The following is a 19,260-nucleotide window of genomic DNA, read 5'->3' on the forward strand; positions in this document are numbered from 1 at the left end:
TTTCCTGGTCAGGAGGGCTGATAGGTTAGTGAAGGATGTTAAAGTTATAGGGAGTGAGGAGTGTGTGCAGCAACACCAGTTATTGATATGTGACATGGTGCTTAAGGAGCAGGTGATGAAAAAAAAGAGGATCTATGCACCTAGGCAGAAAATACGGAAGCTGAAAACCAAGCAGTAAAAGGGATGCCTTCTACAGCAAAATGAGGAGAGTGGTGACTGAACTAGGAGACCTCCTTTCCCACCTCAGGGCAGGGTGAGGAGTAGCAATGTCCAGACAGCCCAAATCTGCCCAATCCAATGGGCCACACTTCCATTCAAGCCCCCGCAGACCTGGCTATATCTGCTATGCCAAAAACATTCACCACATTCTGTAGCTTCACATAAACGTATCCAATAGAGTCAATCCAGATGCTGTCATGTTAAAAAAGGGTGCCAAATCCCTGATCAAGCACTTCTCCTCATTATATTCATCCAGCCAGCTTGATCTCTTGCCAGTCCCCTAGCCTCACAGACTTCCAAACCTCTCTTCCTCACAAACTCATCCACCATATCTCTCCACCTTCTCCTTGGCTTACCTCGCCTCCTTCCTCCTTCAAATTCGCAAAGATATACCTTTTTCACTACTCTATTGTTTTCCATTTTCTCCACATGACCATACCATCTCAGTACACTCTCTTCGATTCTGGTGTCCACCAACTTCCTCACTTCAAATCTTTGACAACTCACACTTTTTTGTATCCTATCCACTCTCTGTACTCCACATACATGCCTCAGCGTCCCATCTCCACTGCTCTTACTCTTGACTTTTCATATTCATGCCACACCATAGTCTCATCCATATGTTAAAGTTGGCACTAACACTCCTTCATGCAAGCCTCGTGCAGCTGCAACACTCAAGCCTCTGTTTCTTATCAAGGCCTTCACTGCACCAGCTACTTTTCTTCCTTGTGTCACTTCTTTTGCACATTTTCCTCTCTTTTCTATCACTGTACCCAGGTATTTGAACTCTCTCACCAATTCCAATCTCTCTCCATTCACTGTAACATCACACTGGGAGTCACCTTCTCTCTCAAAAATCATCAAGTTACTCTTTTCTACATTTACCCTCAAGGCACGACGCTCACAGACATCAGCAAAATTCTGCGCTGGCCTACCAAGTTTTTGTCAGGTATTTGCAAGTACAGGTAGTACTGCATCATCAGCATACACTCAACCCTTGGCTATCACTCCCAATTGGTCCCACTATGGCTGCGCTATAGCTGAAACCGTGATAGCCGAATTGAAGAACTTATGGTAATAATTCTAATTGGTGCCATGACAGTAATTCTAATTGGTGCCATGACCTCAATATTTACCCCTAAGATACCCTTTTTGTACCACATATTAATATATAATAGTCTAAAAATGAGCATGTTTTATGATGTGATCACAATTCTTATAAATACCCCTCACAGTTGATTCATTGATGTTATGTTTCTTCCCCACACTTCACTTGGTCTCACCATTCTCTATTAAGTTTCACATTTCCAGTTTATCTGCATAACTTAGGTTCTTCCTCTTCTTTATTTCCCTGCCAGGTGCCGCAGCATTATGTTGGGTGATGGTAGGGGGACGGGGAGGGGGTACGTTGGCCATGGTCCTATCATAAAAAAAGTTATTGTTCTCGCTATCACTGTTCACGGTCTGAGGGCACACACTTGAATGGTTTGGCGAGCAGGAGACTCGGTCGGACGGCCAATCAGCACTCGGCTGGCGCTGACATCACACGACCAATCACAGAGTGAAGCTTCTGTTGGCTGGGCGGAGCACTGGAGCCTGGCTTTTTTTAAATCTTAGAAAATTTGCGATGCATGATAGCGGGCATTTAGTGCATGATAAAGGTATTTGGGTAGTTTTTTATATAGGCGTGATAGCGAGATACGCTATAGCGGAACCCGTGATAGCCGAGGGTTGAGTGTACAACAAATTTAAGATATTCCATCCATCATCATTCATTACCAACGTCATCTCCCTCGCCGTTACTCATGTTATTACTTCTCGCATCACCCCATCAATATATATACTGAATTACCATTGGGACATCACACAACTTTGTCGCACGCCCACACTGATTGTGAACCATTCAATTGGATGCCCATTAACCCTTACACAAGCTTCACTACCATCACAAAAACTCTTGATGACACCTAGCAGCTTACCATCTACACCGTACGTGTGCAAAACTTTCCACAATCCTTCTCTGTCTACTTTGTCCTATGCTTTTTCCAGATCCATGAATGCCATAAACACCTTACTGTCCTTCTCACAAGCCTTCTCCACTATCTGTCTCACTGCAAATATTTGATTCACACATCCTCTGCCACTCCTAAAGACACCCTGTTCAACACTCACTTGGACTTCTGCTATCTCTCTTACTTTATAGTAAATCTTCAATATACCTTCCCTACCACACTCAATAAACTTATGCCACGATAATTCTTACACTCACTTCACTCACCTTTATTCTTGTACACGGGTACAATCACAGCCTTTTTCCACCCCCCTGGCAATGTTTCACTCATCCATGCCTTCTTAAATGTCTCCAACAAGCACTTCATTCTGCTCTCTCCACTACACTTAAGCATCTCTGCATACACCTCATCAACCCCAGCGGCTTTCCCATTTTTCAGCTGCTTCACAGTGCTCTTCACCTGCATGAGGGTAAATGTTTCCTGGCACTGCATTCCTTCTCTGTACACCCCCAAAACCAATCATGTTTACAGTGACTCTGGTCTCTCTATTCCCATTCATCAGGCTTTCAAAATATTCTTTCCATTCGGTCCTTACTTCATCACCATGGGTTAATAATCTACCATCTACAACCTTCACATCTTCACATTTCTTTCCACTTTCACTTCTACATTTCTGCACCACTTTCCAGAATAACTTCCTATTCAAAGTAGTTTGCATTCATTTTTCTTCCTAAATCATCATTTACCTCCTTCTTCCTCTTCACATGTCTCTTTACATGCTTCTTGCTCTCAGTATATTCAGTTCTTATTTCAACTGAATCCCTGTTTTGTAACTGCTCTAGGCACTTCTTCCTCTTTCCCTCCACCGTTCTCTTAACCTCTTCATCCCACCATGCCGTACCTTTCTTCTTTGTTGTTACTCTTGCCACACCATGCACCACTTTAGCATTTCTAAGCAATCCCTATATGCATTCCACAGGCTGTCCAGATCCATTTCATTCCGTTCACTGATTCTAACTCCTCCCCTACTTTGGTCCTGTATTCATCTGCCATTTCTTTGATACTCAGCTTCTCAACTTTCGTTCTTTCTTCCTGACTGCTTCTCTCACTCCTGATCCACCTCACTCCTCTCAGCTTGATCTTGCATACCACAATCATATGATCTGACAGACCTCCACATCGTTCTCTCACGGCCCTCGTATCAGCAACCATTCCCAGCATTGACCTCTCTATGAGCACGTAATCAATCAGGCTCCTTTCAACAAGATCCCCGTTCTCTCCATACCATGTATATTTATGTGCATCTTTGTGTTTGAAATACGAGTTACAAATGCACAACCTCCTATCCTGACACACATCCTTCAGTTGCTTCCCATTATCATTTTCTCCTGGTATTCCATTGCAACCCATGATGTTATGCTCAGGACCAGTGCCTACTACTTCATTCATATCACCCATTACGATCATTTCATAGCTCCTGGGTATTTCTCCCACTGGCTTCACCCAACTCATCCCAAAACCTGTCTTTCTCTCACTCCTGTCCTCACATGGTGCATACACTACGATCACCGCCACTTTCACCTTCTCAAACTTGAACTTGACATGCATACACCTCGATGACCTGACACATTTGTAATCTCTCATTCCATTCTGCCACACCTCATTCATCAACAAAGGAACTCCTTCCTTGCATCTTCCTCGTCCATTCATGCCCGATCTTACAGTGATGAAAATCTGCACCACTGCCATTACAGCACATTTTTCAGCTCAAAAACATTGTTATTGCGTGCCTGAGTTGGTTTCTGCTGACAATGATGGTGCAGTGTCAGTGGTTTCTGATGGCTTTGAGAGATTCAAAGATGAGGCCCTACTTGATGAGTTAATTCCAGATGGTGGAATTAACCCTCAGAACCCCTTACCTCAAGCTGATCTCAAATCTCTCTATGGTATACTAAACTCTCAATTACCCATTGTAATTCAGCCACACTGAGGTGGTTTGGACATGTGGAGAGGATGGATAGTGAGAGACTGATGAGGAATGTGTGAGTGAGGTTGAAGGGGGGAGAGGGAGGGGGAGGCGAGGGATGAGATGGAGGGATGGAGAGGAGAGGTATATGAGAGAAGAGTGTGAGCTGGGAGCAGGGCAATGAAATGGTGGGGGACAGGACGACATGGAGGCGATTTGTTTGTGGCCACCCCTTACGGGATTAAGGCATCTGGCGATAGATAGATAGAATTCAGCCAAGCCCTATGCCAAATAATGTAAAATGCCAAATATTGCATAGTATCCCCCCATCAGCTCAACATTCGGCATCAAACTGGATATTGTGTTACTATCCATCTCGACCCTCAATCCTAAAAACCCCATGAGCAAAAGATGAAAACTAGGCATAAAATACAGTTGCACTATACAGTACAATCCCAGTTAACCGTGAAGCTTGAGGAATTTACCTTACCAGTTACTAATTTTTTCCAGACATCTAATATATACTGATGAGGTTATGTTTCCAATTCAAACATAACCTCATCTTAAACACACCCCATAGACATAGCACACATGATTCCAGTGTCTTGCAGTAGTGCAAAATGCACATGGTAAGTTCATTTTGTTAAATATTATTATTGTATTCATAAAACATTGAAAAACAATAATAATAATCATCATCATCCAGACCTCCTTTCCCACCCAAGGGCAGGGTGAGGAGTAGCAATGTCCAGACAGCCAAAATTTGCCCAACCCAATGGGCCATGCTTCCATTCACTCATCATTCAAGACCCCGAAATCCTGGCTCTATCGGATACGCCAAAAACATTCACCACGTTCTGTGGCTTCACATAAACGTATCCAACTGAGTCAATCCGGATGCTGCCATGTTAAAATGGGGTGCCAAAATCCCTCATCATGCACTTCTCATTATATTCATCCAGCCAGCTTGATCTCGTCAGTTCCCTAGCCTCACCGACTTCCAAACCTCTCTTCCTCACACACTCATCCACCATATCTCTCCACCTTCTCCTTGGCTTACCTTGCCTCTTTCCTCCTTCAAATTCGCTCAGATATACCTTTTTCACTACTCTATTGTTATCCATTCTCTCGACATGACCACACCATCTCAGTACACTCTCTTCGATTCTGGTGTCCACCAACTTCCTCACTCCACACCTTTCACAAATCACATTATTTCGTATCCTATCCACCTTCTGTACTCCACATACATTCCTCAGCAGTCCCATCTCCACTGCTCTTACTCTTGACTCTTCATTTTCATGCCACACCATAGTCTCACATCCATATGTTAAAGCTGGCACTAACACTCCTTCATGTAAGCACGTGCAGCTGCAACACTCAAGCCTCTGTTTCTAATTAAGGCCTTCGTTACAAGGATTCTGGAAAGTGTTAAGAATATATGGAGTAGATGGGAAGTTGTTGAATGCTGTGAAGAGTAAGTATGATGGTGCGAAGGCTGCAATGCGTGTGGATGGTGAACTAAGTGAATTTTTCTCTTTGAAAGTTGGGTTGAAACAGGGATGTGTCATGTCTCCATGGTTGTTCAATCTGTACATGGATGGGGTAATAAAAGAGGTACAAGGTAGGGTAGTAGATGTTGGAGTGGCCCTGGTGAGAGAGGATAGTGTTTGGAAACTCCCTGTACTGTTGTTTGCAGATGATACTGTGTTGTTGAGTGAAGACGAAGGGGAGCTGCAAGGCTTGGTGGATGAGTTTGGGAGAGTGTGTAAGAAACGGAATCTAAAGGTGAATGTAGGGAAGAGTAAAGTGATGGTCTTTGAGAGAGGTGAAGTCAGTTAATGTACAGCGAGGTTGGATGGTGAGGAATTGGAAAATGTGTGTACGTTTAAGTACTTTGGTAGTGTGATGAGTAAGGATGGAGGTTTGGAGGGTGAAGTGCTTGAAAGGGTACAGCAGGGAAGAAAGGTTGCTGGTTCTTTAAAAGCAGTGATAAGAAACAGGCAAGTGAGCATGGAAGTGAAAAAGTTACTACATGACAGTATTGTGATACCAACTCTAACGTATGGAAGTGAAGCTTGGACATTGTTGGAAGGACACAAGTCAAGAGTGAAAGCAGTGGAAATGAGTTATTTACGAGGAGCCTGTGGAGTCACATGGAGAGACAGGCTGACGAATGAGGATATAAAGGAGCATTGTGGTGTGGATGTGGATGTGATAGGAAGCGTTATGAGGAACACACTGAGGTGGTTTGGCCATGTGGAGATGATGGAGGGTGAAAGACTGACGAAGAGAGTGTATGTGAGTGAGGTGGAGGGGGGAAGAGGGAGGGGGAGGCCGAGGATGATATGGAGGGATGGGGTGGAGAGGTATATGAGAGAGGGGTGTGTGAGCTGGGAGCAGGGCAGTGAAATGGCGGGGGACAGGGCGACTTGGAGGCGATTTGTTTGTGGCCACCCCAAACGGGATTGAGGCGTCTGGCAATAGATAGATAGATTGATAGATTACATCAGCTACTTTTCTTCCTTGTGTCACTCTGCTTTCCACTTCTTTTGCACATTTTCCTCTCTTTTCTATCACTGTATCCAGGTATTTGAACTCTCTCACCAATTCCAGTCTCTCTCCATTCATTGTAACATCGCACTGGGAGTCACCTTCTCTCTCAATAACCATCACTTTACTTAAACTCTTCTACATTTACTCTCACAGCACGACGCTCACAGACATCAGCAAAACTCTTCACTAGCCTACCAAGTTCTAGTCCAGTACTTGCAAGCAGTACTGCAACATCAGCATACAACAAATTGAGATATTTCATCCATCACCATTCATTACCAATGCCATCCCTCTCTCCATTACCCATGTTTTTACTTCTCTCATCACCCCATCCATATATACATTGAACAACCATGGGGACATCACACAACCTTGTCGCACGCCCACAATGATTGTGAACCATTCACTTAGATGCCCATTAACCTTGACACAAGCTTCACTACCATCATAAAAACTCTTGACGGCACCTAACAGCTTACCCTGTACACCGTACATGCGCAAAACCTTCCACAATCCTTCTCTGTCCACTCTGTCATATGCTTTTTCCAGATTCATGAATGCCATAAACACCTTATGGTCCTTCTCACAAGCCTTCTCTACTATCTGTCTCACTGCAAATATTTGGTCCACACATCCTCTGCCACTCCTAAAGCCACACTGTTCATCACTCATTAGGACTTCTGATATCTCTCTTACTTTCTCTATAATAATTCTTCCATATACCTTCCCTACCACACTCAGTAAGCTTATGTCACGATAATTCTTACACTCACTTCACTCACCTTCATTTTTGTACAGGGGTACAATCACAGCCTTTTTCCACTCTGCAGGCACAGTTTCACTCATCGAAGCCTTCTTACATATCTCCAACAAGCACTTCATTCCACTTTCTCCACTACAGTTAATGAATCATCTCTGCATACACCTCATCAACCCCAGCTGCTTTCCCATTTTTTAGCTGCTTCACAGCACTCTTCACCTGTGTGAGTGTCACGTCTCCTGTCACTGCATTCCTTCTCCGCACACCCCCAAAACCAATCATGTTTACAGTGGCTCTGGTCTCTCTATTCCCATTCATCAGGCTTTCAAAATATTATTTCCATCTGGTCCTTACTTCATCTCCATGGGTTAATAATCTACCACCTGCATGCTTCACACCATCACATTTCTTTCCGCTTTCACTTCTACATTTCCACACCTCTTTCCAGAATAACTTCCTATTTTCAGAGCAGTTCACATTCATTTTTCTTCCTAGATCATCATTTACCCCCTTCTTTTTCCTCTTCACTAGTCTCTTTCTGTGCTTCTTGCTCTCAATATACTCAGTTTTTATTTCAACTGAACCCCTAAAGAAATAAATCTTGAGCATATATTAGTGAACTGATGATTTGGAATGAAGTGTTCTATAGCGGAATTATCACAACTCCCTTGTTTACAGTTGTGTATACGGTCATGGTCCGCCAATGTATTCCTCACCTGACACCCCTCACTCACCACTCAGCTGTTTTGCAGATAATACACTCAAAACATATGAACTGCAAAAAAACAAAAACTAAATAAATAAATCTTGAGCATTTATTCATGAACTGATAATTAGGAAAGACGTACAGTATTGTACAGTAAAATTATCATGACTCCCTTGGTAGGTGGTGGTGACCATCATCCATATGTAGTGCTGCATGCTTCTTCGTTCACCTTTATCATTGTTTTTCTGTATCTTCCCTCTTTTCTTCCTATTTCTCCCATCTTTCCTGTCACTTTTTATTCTTCTTCTTTTCCTTTCAGGCAACTTTACATTGAGTAATATGCCTAATGGTTTCCTATGCCACAATACTACTTACAATGCCGGGTGGTAACCATATTACCAAACCACACATGTTCCCTATGTGTCAACAAGTGGTTGACAGAGGGTTTGTTCCCCTCCCCACAGAACAACAAACTCAAAGACAAACAGCCACCCCTTATGGGATTATAGTCTCTGACTATAGATGGTTAGACAGACACTTGGTCACAGTTCTGCATATGTCCACAGCCCACCAATTTATTCTTCATCTGACTGCTGTCACTCCATCCCTCACTCACCACTCAGCTGTTTTGCAGATAATACAGCAAATACATATGAACTGCACACACAGTAATTTTATCCAACAAAGCAAACCTTCATTTCTATCACCTAGATTTTATCTTTTCTGCCATAGCAAATGTGTTCTAAGGTGAATTTATACATCATCTTAGAATGCATTTGCACTGAAAGAGAAGATAAGATATAGCAGGTAGAAACGAAGGTTTGCTTTGTTGGATAAAATTACTGCACTTGCAGTTTGTACGTACTTACTGCATTAGCTGTAAACCAGCTGAATGGCGAGTGACGGGTGGAGTGACAGCAATCTGTTGTGGAATAAATGTGTGGGTTGCGGCCGTATACATGTCTGTGAACAGTCATGATATTTCTACTGTACAACACTACTGAACTTTCCAAATCATCAGTTCACCAACAAATGCTCAAGATTTATTTTTTTAGTTCATATTCTCATGTTTTTATGAGTAACATTTAACACAATGGTCCTGCCAAGATACTGTAATATATTGTACTCTCATTGGAAGCCAGAGTCAGATCATTAGGTACAAAACCGTACGTGGTACTACACATTTTTCACCAATGAAGAGCATGCATTTTTTCTGTGGATTTATTTGTCTTGCTTTTCTTGACCCTCTATCCTAAAAAACTTTCCCATGAGTACCCATCCATCCATCCATAATCCAATCCTATGTTGCCCCATGAGAAGCGTAGGAGCCTAAGGCTAGGCAAGTTGGTCCTGACAAAGATGAGAGCGACCAACCTCTCTCATCCCTGAGTGGGATTACATGAGCAATAAACCCCAACCATCCCTTGGATATAAACCTACACAGGCTCAATCCAATTGGAGCACCTTAATTACCCATTAAACCACCAGGCACCATAATTTGGTTATATGGTTACCACCCAGCATAGTAAATAGTTTCCTGGTGTACAGGAAACCATTTGGCTTGTCACTCAGTGTCGAGTCACCTGGAGACAGAAGGAAGGGGAAAGAATGAAGGAAAGAAAGACAGAAGAGGGAGTGTAAAGTCACCCACAGGCAGAAGGAGGAGGAAAGAATGAAGAAAGAAAGACAGAAGAGGAAGGAAGGAAGAAAGGAAAGGACAGATACCCAGAGCAGCACTACACTGTGCGAGTGAACTGTGAGTGTCCCCACCTACTACATTCCCATGAGTAAAAGATGAAAATCAAACATACAGTCAAATGCAATACGGTAGTGATACAGTACTTGGTGTACTATGTAATAAACCAGTGTTGGTATCAATGGAGGGTAGAGCTATACACCATGCAGTACAGTACAGTGCACTTAATTCTGTGTGGTCTGGTGGCAGTAATTACGTGTACAGTAATTTCAGAATCACAACAGAGCACTAAGACATGAAGCACTGAGGGGATATAAGCTTTGTAATAACAATATGCAAGGCATGGAGTCTTAGTGATAGAGTTTTGCTATCACATGGTCACAAAAGCAGCGTGCACCAATACATCTTCACTGAACGAGATCCATGAGAGAATGAGAGAGTGATGGTAGGCTCAGCACGCCAGGCTGGTCTCTCCCGCAAGGAACTGTGATTGGCTAGTGCACTGTGGGGTTTTCCCGGGTGCTGGTTGGCTACAGTGTAGGACTCAACTGATATGCTTCACCGCTGGATATTGCACAGAACTGCCAGTTACTTCCCATTTCAGCACTGGATATTGCATAATTTTGCCGGATGTTGTTTTAACACAGCCAAGCCAAAAACATCAGATATTGCATTGAAGCAGATATCGTGACGAGTGGTAAGCGAGAGTTTACTGTACGTGTCTCTTCCTTACTGTGCCCTTTACATCACTAACTGTTAACCTAAGCATGTCTTTGTGGATTTCTGGTACTTACCATAACCTTATGTATGTTTAGTGGGTCTACACTGTCAAACAAGAGAAAATTTTAGCTTGCACTTGGGATGCCTGGTATCAATTAGGACAAATCCCACTGATTTTGTTTTCATTACTGCAAAATTCCATTATCATGTGCCATGTTTGGTACTATAAGGCAAAATAACCAAGAGATCAGTGTACTGTATACTGTATTCATACATGTTCTAATGTCATGCTGTGGTATTTTAGGAACAGAAATGTTGGTAACTTAAATAAAAGGGAAAACAGACCACTGGAGTGTCCTTTTAAACTGTTTTTCAAGAGTATATGGTACAGCACTAATAAACTTCTTCAACAATTCAAGTTTTCAGCACCAGCACATCACACTGAGAGCTGAAGCTGGAGTAAGGGTTCAAAACAACCTAATAACAGTGCCCACCTTCTTAACAATAATGGCAATATGCTCCTCATTGTCATTGATGATGTCCACGTTGTTTTTCCGCTTCCTGTGCTTGGCTCCTTCCTCCTTCTTCCTGGCCATCATCATTTCAAAGTCATTAACAAAGTCGGAAGATTCTTGGCCCTGGCGCAGCTGTTCACGTGTTGCCTCATCCTCACTGTCTGATAATTGAGGCAGTGCCTGGGAGGGAATAGGATCAATTATAGTGCAGTTGTTGGGACATGACAAAAATGCTACTTGCAGCTCAATTGATGGCCATGTGTAGTCAGATCTTTCCCACAAACAATAACATGAATTGAAGTGACTAATGATAAACACCAGTACTATAATCAATGCTTATCTATAAATCAGATGATGGCTAAACTGTGGTATTTAAAATTTCCATGATTTATTTACTACACTGGGTGGTAACCATATGACCAAATTCTGGCGCCTGGTGTAGTGGGTAATTATTGCACTCCAGTCAGATTGAGACAGTGAAGGTTCATATCCAAGGGGTGGTTGGGGTTGATCGCTCACGTAATGCCACTCAGGGATGAGTGAGGCTGGTCGCTCTCATCTTAAATGTAGGGACCAACTGCCTAGCCCCGGGCTCCTACACTCCTCATGGGGCAATGCAGGATTGGATGATGATGATGATGATGATATAATAACAAAGGAGTGTGAAAGTATCCTACTACAAAAACGTCATTTCACCCAAAGATCTCTGTTTGTTGTAACTGGTAGTACCTCTTGAGATTTTATAAAAACAGAATTTACTTTACTGCTACACATACTACTGTTACTGCAGGGGAAAAAAGAATGAATGCTCCAATCACAGCCACCCCTGTACCATCCTAGTAACAACTAGGCCTAAATGTTACCTGTACATACATTTCTCATTTCTTAAACATTATAAAGTTTCCCATCCTCGTTTTTTATTTTTGGAAAGTATTAAGAATATATGGAGTAGATGGGAAGTTGTTGAATGCTGTGAAGAGTATGTATGATGGTGCGAAGGCTGCAGTGCGTGTGGATGGTGAACTAAATGAATTTTTCTCTTTGAAAGTTGGGTTGAAACAGGGATGTGTCATGTCTCCATGGTTGTTCAATCTGTACATGGATGGGGTAATAAAAGAGGTACAAGGTAGGGTAGTGGATGTTGGAGTGGCCCTGGTGAGAGAGGATAGTGTTTGGAAACTCCCTGTACTGTTGTTTGCAGATGATACTGTGTTGTTGAGTGAAGACGAAGAGGAGCTGCAAGGCTTGGTGGATGAGTTTGGGAGTGTGTGTAGGAAACGAAATCTAAAGGTGAATGTAGGGAAGAGTAAAGTGATGGTCTTTGAGAAAGGTGAAGTCAGTGAATGTACAGCGAGGTTGGACGGTGAGGAATTGGAAAATGTGTGTACGTTTAAGTACTTTGGTAGTGTGATGAGTAAGGATGGAGGTTTGGAGGGTGAAGTGCTTGAAAGGGTACAGCAGGGAAGAAAGGTTGCTGGTTCTTTAAAAGCAGTGATAAGAAACAGGCAAGTGAGCATGGAAGTGAAAAAGTTACTACATGACAGTATTGTGATACCAACTCTAACATATGGAAGTGAAGCTTGGACGTTGTTGGAAGGATACAAGTCAAGAGTGAGAGCAGTGGAAATGAGTTATTTAAGAGGAGCCTGTGGAGTCATATGGAGAGACAGGCTGATGAATGAGAATATAAAGGAGCATTGTGGTGTGGATGTGGATGTAATAGGAAGCGTTATGAGGAACACACTGAGGTGGTTTGGCCATGTGGAGAGGATGGAGGGTGAAAGAATGACGAAGAGAGTGTATGTGAGTGAGGTGGAGGGGGGAAGAGGGAGGGGGAGGCCGAGGATGAGATGGAGGGATGGGATGGAGAGGTATATAAGAGAGAGGGGTGTGAGTTGGGAGCAGGGCAGTGAAATGGCGGGGGACAGGGCGACATGGAGGCGATTTGTTTGTGGCCACCCCAAACGGGATTGAGGAGTCTGGCAATAGATAGATAGATAGAGTTTTTTATTCATACATCCATCCATCCATCCATCATCCAATTCTACATTGCACCATGAGAAGCGTATAAGCCCAGGGCTAGGCAATTTGGTCCTGACATGTAAGATGAGAGTGACCAGCCTCACTCATCCCTGTGTGGCATTATATGAGCAATAACCCCAACCATCCCTTGGATATAAACCTTCATCAGCTCAATCCAATTGGAGCACTGTAATTACCCGCTAAACCACCAGGCGCCATAATTTGGTTATATGGTTACCACCCAGCGTAGTAAATGGTTTCCTGGTGTACAGGAAACCATTAGCTTGTCACTCAGTGTAGAGTCACCCAAAGGCAGAAGGAAGAGGAAAGAATGAAGGAAAGAATGACAAAAGAGGGAGCGTAAAGTCACCCAAAGGCAGAAGGACGAGGAAACAATGAAGTAAAGAAGGACAGAAGAGGAAGGAAGGAACAGAGAGAGGAGAGGAAAGGGCAGACATCCAAGAGCAGCACTACATCGAGTGAGTGGATGGTAAGCACCCCCACCTACCACACATACATCAACTAATTCCCATGAGGAGCATAGACGCCCGGGGCTAGGTAAGTTGGTCTTGACATTTAAGATGAGAGTGACCAGCCTCACACATCCCTGAGTTGCATTTTGTGGGTAATAAACTATCGTCCAATTGCTTTAACATCCTGTATCTCAAAAGTTTTCGAGTCAATTCTTAACCCTCCCAGACACAGTCACGCGATTCGCGTGACGTCGCCCTGCACTCTGTCTTGCACAGTCACGCGAATCGCGTGGTTTAGGCACAAAAATATTCGTCAGAAAAAAACTCATAGGCCGATTTGCGTGATTTTTGGGCGCGTCATAGGGTAGCCAAGGCTTTCTCGAGGTAAGTCATTGGCAACGCTGTGTTGCTTCATCTCCCTCACCCCGCTCCCTCCAACCTCAGTTATTGTCAAGCAGCCAGGCGATGAGAGTGACAGCTCGCGTTTCCCTTTAAATCCTCCATTATTTTCCCCCTCTTGCCCGAAGCAAAGGCCCCTATTGACTCAGTGTGATAATACACTGTATGTGAACATATAGTGACATGATACTGTCGATGGAACATATATATGTGTTGAAAAGGAATAATGGCGGTTAGGAATCGTTGGGCCTTGGAGAGAGACGCATGGTCAGTGTAGCGGGGTTTTGCCACTCCGCCCCCCCGTAGGCCGTATGGCGTGAGTGGAAATACGTATATAAATGAAGCCAAGGCATAAATATATATTGTGTGAAACATACTGTGGATGGCTTGGTGAAATTATGAAGCCAGCAAGCGTTACGTATGGCATGAAACAGAGTGTTGTGAAGGGGCAAACCTGAAGTCGGGAGGGGAGAATTACCGGTGTTTTAGGGCTGGAATTTTATTGTGATTCTGATAGTGTAAATGCGTATGGAATTGTATGAAATATACGTCAAACAAGCTGCGAGTTTCCGTGAACGAGTGTGGTGTGTGCTAAAAATAGCGTTGCCTCATACTCTCAGGGAGAAGCTGACTCACACACACACACTACATAACTCCTCATCTTCAAATTCCTGGTCTAACTGGATCAACACCCCTGGAGGAAGTGAGTTCTGCAAGTTTTGTTGATATATGTAATAATCTATTACCATTACCTCTCACACTTTCAGACAAATAACCATTTTCTCCTACAGATTACACATATGAAAGAAAGTAAATCTCCACAGCAGTAACTATAGAAGAGTTATGTTTATGTGTAGTAGGTTATAACAATAGAAAAACAACCATGGAAGATGTAACAGTCTGTACAGATAGGGGGAAAAAAAAGTTGGTAGCATAGTCTTCAGGCAGGTGTGCAAGGAAAAAACAGTGTGTGTAAAAGTTGGTAGCGATCGGAAGAGTAACCTCACTTTGTCGGCCAATTACTCGAAAACTATTAGACTTATCGATTTCCTTTTACAACCATCATCAATACCACTAAATTCTACGTAAGATCAATACCAGAATGTAAGCCTTTGGTAGCGTTTTGGGGGGTAAAAGGCGAGAGAAATGTTTTTGTTCCTAGCGGTTGTTGTGTGACAAGCGCTCGGAGTAATAACATCATTTTGTCGGCCAGTTACTCGAAAACTAATAGACATCGATTTTCTGTTACAATCATCATCAATACCACTAAATTCTACGTATGATCAATACCAAAATGTAAGCCTTTGGTAGCGTTTTGGGGGATAAAAGTCGAGGGAAATGTTTTTTTCCCTCGTGTTTGTTATCAGTGACATTCGCTCAGAGTACTAACCTCACTTTGTCGGCCAATTACTCGAAAACTATTAGACTTATCGATTTTCTGTAACAACCATGATCTATACCACTAAATTCTACGTATGATCAATACCAAAATGTAAGCATTATGTTACGTGTTGTGCGAGAAAAGGCGGTGGAAATGAGTGTCTCTTCCCGGCTGTTACCATTGAAAAATGCTCGTAGTAATACTCTCTGTTTCTCTGCCAATTACTTGGAAACTATTGGACGTATCGATTTCACGTTTGAACCATGATGAAGAGCAGGAAATTCTACATATGTACAATACATAAATATGTAATATTTCTGATAAGAATTCGTTGTTACGTAGACGGGAACATCGCGTACGCCTTGTGCGCATCACGAAAGTCAATCACGCACGGAGTGCCTAGTACTTTTTTTCGATTTACTTGAGAACTATGAGGCGTATGGGGTTTTCCCGTCACAGTGGGAAAGCTGGATAATTGGGGCATATTACTATGTAATAAAAACATTAGGTGCCTGGGAAAACTTTGCTCTCAGAGGTCAGTGAAATTTTTCCAAAAATGGCTCTCAGTTTTTGGCCATTTTCTCGAAAAGTATACATCATATCTCAACCAGATTGGTTTCGTTAGAAAGCTGATGAAATTCTCTATAAAAACTTATTAGATCATTTTCCTGTATGATGGAAAACCTTCAAACGGCGATGTTGGGAAGTGAAAAAAGTTTACTCGACCATGCTTCCAGGGCTAATAACTTTTTTTGCTGGTGTTTTCCTGTGTTTTGGTCATGTTTATCAGATAGAACAAACATCGATGCATACGTGGAGATAGGTTTCATGAGAATACATGGATTTCTGGGTGGCAAAAATAAGGCAAGAATGTGTTTCATTCACTCAAATTTGTTCAAATTTGCCGAGCAAGCGCTCCCCGGCCGGGCGGCTTCGTAGTGAAAATTCCTGCACCAGAAAACTTACTGAAACTTACCGTGCGGGAAAGGGTTAATAGAAAAATTATAAAGCATCTTTCCTATCACAACCTTCTTTCTGATCATCAGTACGGGTTCTGTCAGGGACGCTCTACTGGCGATCTTCTCACCTACCTTTCAGACCCCTGGTCATCCTCCTTTCGGGACTTTGGCGAAAGCTTTGCCATTGCACTTGACATCTCAAAGGCTTTCGATCGAGTATGGCATAAATCTTTACTTTCCAAGTTGCCCTCTTACGGTTTCTATCCTTCTATCTGTGCCTTCATCTCTAGCTTCCTTTCTGGTCTCTATAGCCGCTGTTGTCGACGGCCATTGTTCTTCTCCTAGATCTATCAACACTGGTGTTTCTCAGGGCTCTGCCCTATCACAAACTCTCTTCCTTTTATTCATCAATGACCTTCTAGGCTGTACATCTAATTCTATCGACTCATACGCTGATGACTCCACCCTCCACCTTTCCATTCGGTTCCTGCAACGCCCATCTCAGCAGTTACTTCAACAAACAAGGGATGAGGCTATGGTGCACCTAATGTCTGACTTGGCTTGTACCTCAGACTGGGGTAAAAATAATCTGTTTTTTTTTAATGCATCAAAGACTCAGTTTTTACACTTATCAACCCGACAAAATCTTCAACAGGTATACCCACTAATGTTTAATAATATTCAGCTTAATCCTGCATCATCCTTGAACATGCTTGGGGTTTCATTTACTCGGGACTTATCTTGGAAAGATCATATTACATCTCTTGTAAAATCTGCTTCCCAGAATTAGGTGTGCTAAGCCGACTCCGTTCCTTCTTTACCTCAGCATAATTGCTGACTCTATACAGAGGTTTTATCCGCCCCTGTGTGGAGTACAACTCTCATGTGTGGGGAGGCTCCCCACATACAGCTCTTCTCAACAGGGTGGAGTCAAAGGCTTTTCATCTCATTAATTCTCCTCCTCTTACTGACTCCCTTCAACCTCAGTCTCTTCGTTGCACTGTTGCATCTTCATCTCTTTTCTATCGCTGCTTCAATGATCACTGCTCCTCTGAACTGTCAGCATGCATTCCTCCACCTCTAAGACGGGCGCATAACACCCATCTAGCAGTAAACCCACCTTCCGCCCCTCTTCCGGTGACAACTCGAGCTGCCTGGAACCACTACCTGATTCTCTTCTTCTTCACTTCTGCAACATCGCAGCCTTTACTCTAACTTTCGCTCTGTTGAGCACCACCTGTCCTTCTCTAAACGTCACCTTCTATTTCTAACTGAGACTCAGCTGTCGGAGGCAACTGACAGCAAACCCTTTTCTGTATCCTCCTACTCTCTCTATACTCATTTCAAAGCCAAAGGTGGATGTTGCGTATATGTACACAACGACCTATCTTGTTCTCATGTTCCTGATCTCGATTCTTCTGAATTCTCTACACTCTGGCTTCGGCTTTCCTGTCATTCTCTGACTAAATATATCTGCACTGTTTACTTATCTCCTAATTCTACTGACTTTAAAAAATTCTTTGACTATCTTACTTCTACGATGGAACACATTCTACCCATTTCTCCTTTCTCTGAAATCTTCATTCTAGGAGATTTCAATGATCACCACAACCTTTGGCTCTCCTCTCCTTTCACTGATCCACCTGGTGAACTAGCCTACTGGCAACAACTGAGGTCAGTAGTACAAAGGTAAAGTATGCTAGTTGTAGCTAGAGGGTGGTGGTACTGATAGACAATACCAGCTGGAGCCTGCTTGCCCGCGGTTATTCAAAATTTACTAAAAACGCAAACGCGACGACCCGCCGTCCTGCCCTTATGGCCGAGCGTCGCAAACGCGACGATCCGCGTTTTAGGGGTTAAAACAACTGGCGCGAGGAAAAAACCCGCGGTATTCAAAATATTCACAAAAATTCCAGAATGACACCCGCAGTTAAGGGGTTAATGACCTAGAGCAGCTTTTTTTTTTTTTTTTTTTTTTTTTTAAATCCAAGGAAGAAGGAACCAAAGGCCATGAGCCCGCAGTAACAGTTCCCTCCAAGAGAAAAACAAAATACAATAGAGAGCCAAATTCAAGATTCGATCATTTTGAGATGCCTGGACACACTGCGTTTGAAAGACTGGAGATCATAGGCAGCAGGAAATACAGATAGAGGGAGACACTTCCAGAGCTGACCTGTTGCATAAATGAAAGACTGGGAGTAACGGTTAACTCTTGCATTAGAGAGTTGGACAGAAAAGGGATGAGAGTTTGCTGCCAGACGGGTGCTACGCGCCCGTCGTAGAGGTGGAGGAATGCAAGCAGACAGTTCAGAGGAGCAGTGACCATTAAAGTAGCGATAGAAAAGAGATAAAGATGCAACAGTGTGGCTTAGAAGATCATTGATGAATAAAAGGAAGAGAGTTGGTGATAGGACAGAGCCCTGAGGAACACCACTGTTGATAGATCTAGGAGAACAACGATGGCCGTCTACAACAGTGGCTATACAACGACCAGAAAGGAAGCTAGCGATGAAGGCACAGATAGAAGGATAGAAACCGTAGGAGGGCAGTTTGGAAATTAAAGATTTATGCCAGACTCAATCGAAAGCCTTTGAGATGTCAAGTGCAATGGCAAAGCTTTCGCCAAAGTCCCGAAAGGAGGATGACCAGGAGTCTGAAAGGTAGGTGAGAATATCGCCAGTGGAGCGTCCCTGATGGAACCCATACTGACGATCGGAAAGAAGGTTGTGATAGGAAAGATGCCTTAAAATTTTTCTATTAAGAATTGACTCGAAAACTTTTGAAATACAGGACGTTAAAGCAATTGGACGATAGTTGGAGGGTTGGGAGTGGTCACCCTTCTTTGGGACTGGCTGAATGAGAGCAAACTTCCAGCA

The 19,260-nt window shown here is 43.1% G+C and overlaps 1 protein-coding gene across 1 annotated transcript in view; it reads right to left on the reverse strand.

Annotated features, from left to right (window-relative positions):
• Nucleotides 1-19,260, reverse strand: part of LOC145391138 (uncharacterized) — a 99,920-nt gene that overhangs the window by 17,251 nt on the left and 63,409 nt on the right. The window contains exon 8 of the mRNA XM_080265819.1: nt 11,130-11,330. Coding sequence (XP_080121945.1) covers nt 11,130-11,330 — 201 coding nt within the window. The remainder of the gene's footprint in view (nt 1-11,129; nt 11,331-19,260) is intronic.

The sequence above is a fragment of the Coenobita brevimanus genome, chromosome 17, assembly GCF_032717465.1.
Source record: "Coenobita brevimanus isolate Jiangsu-jjx chromosome 17, ASM3271746v2, whole genome shotgun sequence".
Classification (NCBI taxonomy): Eukaryota; Metazoa; Arthropoda; class Malacostraca; order Decapoda; family Coenobitidae; genus Coenobita; species Coenobita brevimanus.